At 39.8% G+C, this 12034-nt stretch overlaps 1 protein-coding gene across 10 annotated transcripts in view; it reads right to left on the bottom strand.

The window, feature by feature from the left end:
* The window catches only part of MCF2L2 (MCF.2 cell line derived transforming sequence-like 2), a 183440-nt gene that overhangs the window by 106807 nt on the left and 64599 nt on the right, over positions 1–12034 (bottom strand). For all 10 annotated transcript variants that reach the window (XM_061353481.1, XM_061353487.1, XM_061353482.1 and 7 more), the window contains exons 6-11: positions 9877–9993; positions 5691–5840; positions 4554–4678; positions 2880–2994; positions 2051–2170; positions 579–770 (exon numbers count right to left, since the gene is read on the bottom strand). In XM_061353481.1, coding sequence (XP_061209465.1) covers positions 579–770; positions 2051–2170; positions 2880–2994; positions 4554–4678; positions 5691–5840; positions 9877–9993 — 819 coding nt within the window. The remainder of the gene's footprint in view (positions 1–578; positions 771–2050; positions 2171–2879; positions 2995–4553; positions 4679–5690; positions 5841–9876; positions 9994–12034) is intronic.

Below are 12034 nucleotides of genomic sequence, written 5' to 3'. Positions count from 1 at the left end.
ACAATCTGAGCAAAGAGGGTAAGTGTTACTGTGGTAACAAATCAGATCTGTCAGCTGTATTACCTCATTTCAGTGTTCAGTCACACAATTATCCAAAACCCAAAAAGAATACTTGAATCTTATCAAAACTCCCCAAAACTTCTTAGGCCCCCCATAAAACTCAAATAAATGCTCCAAAATAGCTTTTTACTGTAAAACCTTGATAACTCTTGTTTCAGATGAGGCTGGAATAGCATGCAGACATTCTCAAAGCTTTTAGCTTGCTATTCTGTCTAGATCAGAAAAACTGAAAACAACTGAAAAAGCATCAGGCTGTTAATTTTTAAACACTGGAATACATTTGGTTCTCATTTCAAATTTAGGCCTAGCCCATTTTTGTTTAGTTTTATTTCCTACTTTTCATCATTTAAAAACCATAATTATGGGAAACTACTGCTCCAATTTTTATAGTAACAATTTCTGAATAAAATGGAGAAAAAAGGAATACTTTTCCTCTTCATCCAAATTACCTGAGCTTATAAAAACATTAATTTTCAGTAGAACCTTACTAGGGCTGTTATGTGAGAAGGTTCACTCACCTTATCTAACTGCTTATGCAGCTCAAGAGACTTTCCCAGAATATCATACTTTTTCTTGGTCTCATTGGTAAAGTCATCACAAATACGCCTGAGTTCAACACACTTTGGTCTAATAGAGTCAACTGCATAATGGTTGTTTTGGATAAGCTGTTCTCCATGGAGAGCTAGAGATTGGGCCTTCTCCAAAGGTTCCTGGCAAGTTAATGAGAAAAAATATCCAAAGTTAGATGTCAAAATTACATGCATAAAAAATTCATTCCATCTCTGTAACCCCTGCTGTAGCCTGGAGGTAAAGGTTTGGGATATTAATGCAGCTGATATGTCTTACTTCATACTTTCAAACTTTGTTGTCAGTGGGTATATTGAAATTCAAGAGGTTCCATCTGAATATCAGGAAACACTTTTTTTACTGTGAGGATGACCAAGCACTGGAACAGGTTGCCCAGAGATGTTGTGGACTTTTCCTCCTTGAACATATTAAAAAGCCATCTAAACAACCTGCCCTCTTGAGCACCCTGCTCTAGGCAGCCATGCTTGAGCAGGAGTGTTCAACAAGGTGACCTCCAAAAGTCCCTTCCATCTTTAATTATTCTGTGATAACTGTGACTCTGTGATCCTATGCCACCTTCTTTCTCATGTACTGGGGACATTCATTATAGAAGCTTTTTTCCCTACAAAGTTCCCAATAATAAAAACCCCTGTATTATTTTACTTACTAATTGCTGGTTTATAATGCTTTAGTTTATTTTTCATTTCAAGATGTACTTTGGAAAACTCTTCAGAGTACAGTTCATAAGCTTAATCACAGTAGGATGAAATTAGAGGTGGATAACAGGAACAGAGCATACATCAATACCTTATGTGACATGGTCAGTGAAAGGAAGATGCATGTTACTAACTTTTCTTCCTTTACACTTCTACGGAAGAGCTGTGCAAAGATCACAATGTTTCTAAATCTTAACCCTGTTATTTAAAAAGATGATCACCAGCTTTTCATTTGTTCATGTGCATCCTCCTCTAATTCAACTTGGAATTTTTTTTCAATGCTTTCTAATAATACTAAATATGATGTATATCATGGCTAACCAGCTGATGGCATTACAAAGTCCAAATGTCTGGAAAAGGTGTTTATTGGAAGGCTTAGCTGTTCCTCAAACTGCTATGAGTCTGAATAGAATGCTCTTAAAAGTCTGGCCAAGGTAACCTGTTAAGTGTTCTGAGCTTTTCAGATTGCAAAGATGGATCTAACCTTTCCATGTTTGAAATAACAATTTTTGAACTGCATTCTAGTTTCCAAGAAACGCATTGGAACTACTGGGTCTGAACAACTCTCGCTGCTGGAAATTAGGACCTGAGTTTTCCAATTTAAAATAATGACTCGAGAAGAAAGCAAGCATGAAGCAAGGAAAGTGACAGAGAAGTGCCTAGAAGATTATGTCCTTAGCAGGTAGAATACTATATCGAGTGCAAACCTGTCCTTTCTCTTCCAGTTGTTTCTGTTCCCTTAGGAGGTGCTCCACTCGAGTCACATTGTCTCCAATGTCAGCAAAACCTGCTTGTGCTTCCATGAGATTATCCAACACCAGTTTTACCTAAAAAACAACAGCAGCATCAAAAATAAAACAAACAAAACTACCCCCAAAAACCAGAAAATCCAACAACTCCCCCCACTGAAAATCGCATCACAAGATACTCATAAAATTATAGCAAACTTAAGTCTCTTAAACATTCACCTACATCTTTTAGAAGAGTCTGCATATCAAAATTATTATTTCAGTTTGTTCCTGCACATCAAGTTTAGTTTTTAAGCTTGTTCCAAAATGGAAAAGCCAAGGAATAAAGCAGCATTCAAATATTCCTCAAAGACTTGCCCTGCTTCTCACTATTTAGGCCCATATAGTTTTGAAGACCTGTGACTCCAAAGTCTATAATATTCCAGAGTCTGCATTAATTCAGCCTCTGGGCTGGCAGTTGGGCTTCCTGAACTGTATTGCAATGACTCTGGTGGGATTGGATTTACCATCACAGAAGTGATATTTGGTAACATCACACATAAATGCAAAATGATTTATTGAGAAGTCGGTGTTTCACATATTGGCTAAAATGAGACTTTCCTCACTGCGCCTTTTTCAAATGTTGTAAGATAACTGACAGCTGTCAAGAACTTAATTTTTGAATATCCATACCGTGTTTCACAATGAAGGGCTTCTCTTGCAATCTCCTTTATTGTCAGTATACTTTGAGGATGAGTAAAATTTGATCTTATAAGGGAAGGATAGACAAAATGAACAAATGAAATACCTCTCTAAAATCATGTTCAAAGTGTCGAAGCTGCAGGCATTGTTCTAGTTTTAAGTGATGCTTGGTCCAAAATTGATCAAAAGCCTTTTCTGTTTCATCCAACTGAGCTAATAACCTGTTAAGAAATCAGAATTAAAAGAACTTACTTATTTTTTATAGTTCATTTATTTTCAGTTACACCAACTGATGGCAGAAAGCAGAGTAGGGGGATGGTGGGAAGCCTATAATGTCAACTTTCCCGTTAACAAAAGAGAATGAAATTTGCAGTGGGAGAGGCAGGAGTGTGGCTGAAGAGTGACAGCTACATGGTTCCAGTGTGGCAGTTGCAGTCCTATCTCTTGACCTGCAATAGGAACAGAGTTGTTCCACATGCTGGCAGCCAAAGGCAGCTGTCTCTCTTTAGCTTCCACCCAGTTCTTCAACTGTAATTCACCCCAGACTACTGAAGACTGAATATGATGCAATTATTATTTTAAGGAATGTTTAAAGCAGAACTCTACAATTTGTTCATTTTCTTCACCCATCAGAAACAGGCAAAGACTGAATAATTTTCCCAGTCAATTAAAAACAATAGATTAGAAGCTCATAATGCCTCTCATGGATATTGTTTCACTTTGTGTAAATGACAGAACATTTATTCACAAAGAAATTAGTATCAAGGCATCATACATCTTGAGTAAAATGTCTGACACCAGACTAGTGAATCATCCTCACAGCCTTTCAATGATCTATTACTTGTACTACAAAGTAGAACAGTTTAAATGGAGAAAAGGAAGAAAAGGAAAAGGAAAGAAAATCTTTTCTGAGGATACTATATTTCAATAAGTGGGCACTCTTTGGGCAGACAGGGGACCAGGCCTGATCTACAAGCTCAGTGACTACTGGAATCATCATATTGGGATAAACGCTAATAGCTCCCTCTTATTCCTCTCAAAACCAAAGTCCTGTTTTCAATCTATCCCTGAAAAACATGTTTTTAATCATAGGTAGTTGTTGAATTAAAGATAAATTTGCAAATTCCTTTGGGATGACTGTTTAAAAGATTTTAAAGTATTCAGTGAAAAATATCAGCTCAGCTTTACTTTTGGCTGCTTTGTTCCCAGCGAATGCAAACGCACTGAAACACTGGCACAGCATTTCTCTTTCCACTGCATCACATGGCACAGCAGAAACTTCTACATGGTGACTAAAAGCTTTATGGTAATAACTAGTATTGCAGGAAAGAATAGCGGTTTCTCTCTCTCTGTGCAGCTATGAAGAGGAATGTTTCAGAGTATCACCTTCGTCTGTTCTTCCCCAAATATTTTCACAGACATGCACAAGCATATACCCTCTCATCTTCCATAGATTCAGATGCCACTTTCTAACCAGGCATAGGAATTTGGAAGATGGATATGTTACAGGGAAAGTAAGTCTCACATCAGATCTTCAGCCAGGTAGTTAGTGGTCCAACCAAAAATTACGACGACATTCAGGACTGGTTTGAGCTTGCCTTGACAGTTTAATTAGGTAACTTCCTCAAAGCTATTCCCTTCTCTGAATGACGTATCAAATATATCCTGAACAGCTTAACCACTTGGAATTTCTCACCTGCATATTTAAATCATTTAAGTTACACTTGCATTTCTTACAAATAAATTAGCAACTTGCAAAAGGTAATCTAGCTTCACTGACCTTTCTACTGTTGCGACATTTTCCAGTTCATCTGAACTGAGTTTGCAGTTGGCGCTTCGGGTGACTGGCTCCCTAATGCATGTCAGTAGGGTGGCTCCCTGCTTCACAGCTAGTTTCAGCTCATCCTGATGGGAAAGAACAAGCCAAACAAATTGTATGTATTTACTGTATCAATGCTCACATCTCTCAGATGTACAACATAGTTACGCTAAAGGAAGATTCTTTCATAGGTTGTTAAATACTTTGAACAAAATATAAATGCTTACTAAAGATGACATTTTTTTCTAGAAACACAGAGACTGAATCTATTCACATTGAATGATAGATTTATTTCTAAGAAAAGAAATAGTATAAAACTTCTGAGAAGATTGCATTTCTGACCTGGCAGCTTGCAAAATAAATTATTCTACCACAAATTGAATGTGTGCTGCAGATCGTTCAGTGAGCTGAGGGACTGCGCTGAGGCACAGCACTTCTTAATGGAATTTCCTCAAACAACGTTGTGACAGCTGAGACACAGTATGTCAGCCATCAAGGAGTCATCCACAGAAGGAGGCATCTTCCAAGCATGACACATGAACAACAAAAAAGACAATGAAGCTCAAACATTAACATGTCAGCTAAGGAGTCCCCATATCACTGCACACTTTTTGTGTGAAACTTGTGCTAATATAGCTTAAGTAGTATTTTTTTCTCTTGTGTTTAACTTAAGGTGTTTGTTGACAGCAGTAATATTTTCTTCTGAGCCTTACTCTACAAAGCTAAACTTGACCCAACTCATTTCGAAAAACAAAACAAGTCATTATCTAGTTAGATCATTCTGTCTCTTTCTGGATTATCCTTAAATCTAGTCTAGTGTGAATTCATCATTTCTGATGAAGTCTTCATCAGAAGCCTATGCTATTCCAGATGTGACCCTGTAACACTCTCTCATACAGAAGTGACATTTCCCTGTTCTATTATTCCTGAAGCTGCAAAAAGTCCTTTTTCATAGTTCAATCAAATCAGCCTCCCGAATCCAGGTTTCTGTCCTCTTCTATAATTTCCAGACAATGGAATCCCAAATGATGCCAGAAAATTTTGTTGAATCAAAAATCATATATTGAACTGATGGCGCTGTCTTGAGACAATATTCACCTTCAGCTTGCTGTGGTGGTCAGTGTGTGCAGAGAGGAGCTCCTCTGTGCACTGCACATCGTTGGGAAGTTCAGTTTCTGCTAGGTCTGTTCCAAAAGTCTGTAGCATCTGTGCTGTTGTTTTTACTGTCATTGCAAAGTTTTCAATTGCCTGGAAAAGCAAAAGCATAAAGTCACAGACTGGTTATTTCTCCTTAGACCTGTAACAATGCTTAGTCCTTCAGGCATACTATACTGCACGTATTACATGCCTGTAAACCTGGCCATGTTGCCTTTCATTGGGCGGATATGCTAAAAGTGACAAAATAAATCCCTGAGTCACAAATTATCTTTTCTTAGGCCTACAAGTATTGTCATCTCCATGAACCAGCTGGCAACTCCCAGAACTTAGCAGACGTAATGAAACCACAGAGTACATCAACTTCAAAGTCAGGACTTCAGATTCTCTGCTCATGCTTGCTGGGAAACTTAACTGTGTTTAAAATTTTAATGAAAGCTTTATTTAAGTTGAGGGGACTCTGAAAATATTCAGAGCAAAGCCTTTTTACATTTATATTTACACAGCCATTATTCACCCAGCAGCAATCTGTCTTCCCCCTGGCTTTTGAAAATGTGCATCTTCATCCTGCCTATCTGTACTAGATGCACTCCAGTCACTCCCTCCCATCTGTTCATATTAGTACACAAATACAAGAATGACTCACTGCAAATATAGTTTAAATACATAAATTCATTGGAGCATTGTTATTTCTTTATATCTTTGGTGCATCAACACATAACTTGTCAGAAACTTTGGTTTTCCTAAAGAAAGGGAAGGCAAGAAAGGCTTAAAAACAATGTTGCTTTTTTAGGGACTGCATTGTTTTGTTTAGAAAAACAATATTTTATTCTTAACACTTTCTGATCTAACCCACTCAATGGCTTGAATCAGTCAACAGCACTAGGAATGCTTTTATACCCAGTCAGACACTACATAGTTATTACAAGCTGCATTCCCTTCTCCAGCAGTGATGGGAATTTCCCATTTGCAACCACGACAGTTAAAACCATGCTGTGTGCTCAGTGAAAAACAAACTAGAGGTGGATCAGCATTCAAAAGATGCAGAGAGAAATTACATTCCACATATGTGATCTGAAACATGTCCCAGATGAGTCAATGGTAGCAGAGTTCTTAACCTTCTTCCCTTTTTTCCCATAAATTCTTGCTTTCAACATAAGCAGTACAGACCTTTGCAGCTGTAGCCTGCTGTTCTCATCACTGAAACTACTGGATTAAAGTTGGCTGAAATGTCACGCTTCTGACTGCAGCACAGATAGAGCCACCCACGACCATACTAACAGCCAGAAAAGTACTTTGTCAACAAGAAAGCTCATAGGCTCCCAGCTGTTCAAGATAAGAAAGCAGAAACAAAGAGCTACGAAGTGAGATTGCTGTTTCACTATCATTTAGCAACAGTTTAAAGCTGTTTCAGAAAAAAAGCACTGGCAGGACAACACGAGAACACTAAGAGGAGCGGCAAAAGGCATGAAGACTGTAACTCGGCAAGACTGAATGTTGGGTTGTTTCAAGGTGCCATGGAGGCTGACATTGCCCTGATGACAACTCCTCTACCCAGCAGAAATTCCTTGGCTGCCTGCAACATGAGCTTATCAGTGTTTCACTTAATAGCATGCTTGCCTCCACCCTCTCCTGTGTGTATGAGTAATAAATTATTTCATATACCTAGGTTACATCTGTGGGTTTGTTTTTTTCCCCAAGTCTTTGTGCTTGGTAAAAGTTTTTCAAACAAATTTAACCAAAAGATCTGGGGACTACGTCACCTTGTCACCTCAATGTCACCTCAAATCTTGGCTCATTTTTATCTGCATATTTTCCAAAACTATATATTCATGCTTTCTGTAAACCCCTGTAATTAATCATAGAACCATAGAATCATAGAATAGTTAGGGTTGGAAAGGACCTTAAGATCATCAGGTTCCAATCCCCCTGCCATGGGCAGGGACACCTTGCTCTAAACCATATTACCCAAGGCCTCGTCCAACCTGGCCTTGAACACTGCCAGGGATGGAGCATTCACAACCTCCCTGGGCAACCTATTCCAGTGCCTCACTACCCTAAGAGGAAAGAATTTCCTCCTTATATCCAATCTAAACTTCCCCTGTTTAAGTTTTAACCCATTACCCCTTGTCCTACCATTACAGTCCCTAATGAAGAGTCCATCCCCAGCATCCCTATATGCCCCCTTCAGATACTGGAAGGCTGTTATGAGGTCTCCACGCAGCCTTCTCTTCTCCAGGCTGAACAGCCCCAACTTTCTCAGCCTGTCTTCATATGGGAGGTGCTCCAGTCCCCTGATCATCCTCATGGCCTCCTCTGGACTTGTTCCAACAGATCCATGTCCTTTTTATGTTGAGGACACCAGAACTGTACACAATACTCCAAGTGAGGTCTCACAAGAGCAGAGTAGAGGGGCAGGACCACCTCCTTCAACCTGCTGGTCACACTCCTTTTGATGCAGCCCAGGATACGGTTGGCTTTCTGGGCTGCAAGCACACACTGCTGGCTCATGTTCATTTTCTCATCTACCAGCACCCCCAAATCCTTCTCCGCAGGGCTGCTCTGAATCTCTTCTCTGCTCAGCCTGCAGCTGTGCCTGGGATTGCTCTGACCCAGGTGTAGGACCTTGCACTTGGCAGGGTTAAACTTCATGAGGTTGGCATCAGCCCACCTCACAAGTGTGTCAAGGTCCCTCTGGATGGCATTCCTTCCCTCCAGCGGATCAATGAACCACACAGCTTGGTGTCATTGGCAAATTTGCTGAGGGCGCACCCAATCCCACTGTCCATGTCAGTGAAAAAGATGTTGAACAAGGCCAGTCCCAACACCGATCCCTGAGGGACACCATTAATAAACAGTACAGCCTTTCTTGTACCTCTTTTTACTCCCCTTCCTATTTTTTTCAAGCCTTTAGCTGTTTGAGAGCTCGTATAGATGACTCCTTCAGACTTACCCCTCCTGCAAGGACAGTCGCATATTTTTGATACTTTTAACACGTAAACCTTTCATATATCTCAAGTGTAACCTCAGTGCAGTCAACACATCTATGAATGTGTTCAGACCAGTGTTAGAGGAAATTCAGATTCTGTGTCTGTGTATTTAGAAGCTTGAAATATTTGGTGGTTCTCTAGGATAGTAAAATTTAATTTCATAAGGACAGTAAAGCACAGAAAGTGATAACAGGGAAGTGACAAAAGTGACAAAACTAACTTGACTTAACAAAGCTACCTCAGAAAATCTTTTTCCAAGTGTTAGATCTAACATGCGGGTCAGCAACAAAAGACTAAAACCCAAGACTGCTCAGAACACTGCAAAACCTTGGGGTTACTTAGGTATGAGTTCTAACATACCACCCTTGCAAGCAGACCCACAGATTCAAACACTGTATTCAGTCTTTGGGAGATTAATTCATTTTCCAGGATTAGAACCCAGCTTACCCCATGTTTACTTAGATATGATGAGAAAATATCTATGCTGCTAATCTTCCAGGGCTTCAGTCTGGTTTTTGTAAACTGTTACCTTTTCTTGGTGCCATAAAGAATTGTTTTCATTGTTCTGAAGCAGCCACTGAAATGCATTAACCAACCCCAAAAGGGAACAATCAACCCTGTAACAAGTTTCCTCAAAGGCAACAGAATAAAAAGGTTTTCTGCCTTCCTACAGTTAACTGCGTTCCACTGCTCAAAGTAACGCATAGCTGGACTACAAGTTTACATAGCACAGAAATAATATCAAGTGTTGTAATTTTCTTCTCTTAAAGCCATGGACATATTAAAAGTGAGAATTTTGACCTTTGATTCAGTAAAGTGCTAAAAATTATGTTCAACTTCAACCATGAACTAAAGGCCTATGGATGTCATCAATTACTCTAAAGATAGGAATGTGCCAAAGAGCCTTGCTGAGTAAGGCCATAGTCCAGGCCAGCAGTGAAATACAGATCACTACTTCTGTTAAAGACATTTGGGGAACTTACCTTTCTCTACTTAAGTCATGGATTTCCTCATTCCATGAGTCCCTAGGAGAATCCATAGGCTGAAACGCAGCTGAAGAGTTACTACTTAGTAGTTGCTCTACATTCATCACCTGGACAATTTTGGGTGTAGACTTGTGTAAGAACACCAATACTTACAGTTCGGTGGTGTATCCACTGACTGTGGCCATACTCCAGGGTTCCTCCCAGCTCCCGGGTCAGCTGACTTTTGTCAATATAGCCATGCAGATCAGAGACAGAATTTAACATGATGATCTAAAACAAATCCAGACACAATGGACTGAGAGAAATAACAAGCCCTTTCAATCATCGTTCCTAGGATCTGGGTTTGCCTAAAACATATGACCAAACTGCAGTTCCACCATAGCCAGTAAGTTCCCATTATGTATTTATTCATGCAATGGATGGTTTATTTTCACTAGATTTTCACCAGATTTTCACCACAACATGCATATGGCTATTCTTGAACTAACCATAATTTGGCATCATCTTGCTCCTTGCCAGGCTGAAGATGCAGTCATTCTGCATGTACATCAAAAGCAAAAGTATAGTGTTTATAATGTTCTCACAAACTTCCATGAAATAATTTTTTGTATTTTCTAGGTAACTGTTGTTTACAGAGAAATCAAGGAGCAAACAGGTTAAACAGCTCCCTCAACACCAACCACTTGACCCAAGGAAGTGCTGAAATGAGACCAGAGAGATTAAGATTTTCCTTTCAGCTGTATCATTTTTATGGCACTGTATGTCCACTGAGTACACTACATTATTCCATTTTAAACCACAATAAAAGATAAATGGGAGACAAACCTAAACAAGTTTTCTTAGTTTAAAGAGTCTCCTTACCACTAGACCTGCTTAATGAAAGCAAAACTAGATTTGCATTCAGCTTTGGGTGAGCAGTATTACTTTTGGCGAGCACTTTAATTACGCCTTGTCTAACATCTAGAAAATACACCATGGTTTCAGCCTCAGCAAACAAGAAAAAAAATACTAGAAATGTTAAGCCTTATACTTTAATATGTGTAAAATATATTACTTCACTCTGACTATGCATGTTAGCAGCTCCAAGGGAGAATGGTAAGTACACTTGCAAGCTCTGTGGGCAATGAGATGAGCACAGATGTGTGGAGGCAAGAAGATGTATGGTTCTAGGCTGACAATGCTCTAAGAAAAGCCTTGAGAACAAACCCGAACAGGTTTTTAGCTGATCTTTGTTACAGAATCATACTAGAATAATTTAGGTTGGCAGGAACCTCAGGTCTCTAGTCCAACATCTTTCTCAAAGATGAGTCAGCTGAGATCAACCAGGTTGCTCAGGGCATTCTGGAAGCCTCCAAGGACTGAGACTGTCCAACCTCATTGAGCAGTCTGGTCCACTGCCTGATTACCTTTGTGTTGAAAGTTTTTCCTTAAGTCAGAACTGCCCTTGTTTCACTTTGTGTCAGTTATCTTTTCTCCTACAGTCATGCACAACTTGGCTGCATACTTGGAGAAACTGGAAAGCCACTGGTTATGTTGCATTCATCCTCCCAGACTTCTCCAGGCTAGATGAGCCCAGTTGCCTCAGCATCTCCTTATAGAGCGGATGCTCAAAGCCCTGACCTTCTTGTTGGCTTTTTGTTGACCTCACTTCAGATTAACATTTTTCTTGTACTGGGGTAACCAAAACTGGAGAGGGTATTCTCAATGCAATCTAATAAGAACCAAATAAAGCAGGATAATCACTTGTCTCAATCTGCTAGCTATGCTCCTGTCAGTACTGTTGCTGTGAATGCGGGATGCAGACAGATTCCTTTGTTGCCAGTGCACACTGCTGACTCATGTATGGCTTTCTGCCTACCAGGTTCTCAGGTCCTTGTCAGCAGAGCTGCTCCCTGGACAGTCAGGCTACAGCCTGTGTTGCTGTCAACAATACAACACTGTTTGTTGTTGGGACGGAAGAACATGGGCTCTTCCTTATTGAGGAAGAAAGTCCTTCCCAGTTGCAGGACTTTGTATTTGTCCCTTGTTTATTTCATAATATATTCATCAGCCCATTCCTTGGGCTTACATCCCAGTGCTCTGTTTTTCAGTGTACCCACTGCTCCCCAGTTTAGTGTTATCTGCAAACTTGATGACAGCACATCATGTTGCCTCTTCCACGTCATTGATAAAGATGTTAAATAGCAGATATGACTACATCATTCCACTTGTTGTCAACCTCCAGGTAGAGTATGACCCATTAACCATTACCCTCTGAGCCCAATCATGCAACTAGTTTTTAAATCCATCTAGTGTCCACCCATCCAGATTT

Source organism: Neopsephotus bourkii, unplaced genomic scaffold (genome assembly GCF_033783945.1).
Source record: "Neopsephotus bourkii isolate Nb327-2 ecotype Australia unplaced genomic scaffold, CSIRO-AGI_Nbou_v1 NB_678, whole genome shotgun sequence".
NCBI classification, from domain to species: domain Eukaryota; kingdom Metazoa; phylum Chordata; class Aves; order Psittaciformes; family Psittacidae; genus Neopsephotus; species Neopsephotus bourkii.
The sequence above is the reverse complement of the archived record's forward strand: the minus strand, read 5'-3'. Positions and strand labels throughout refer to the sequence as shown.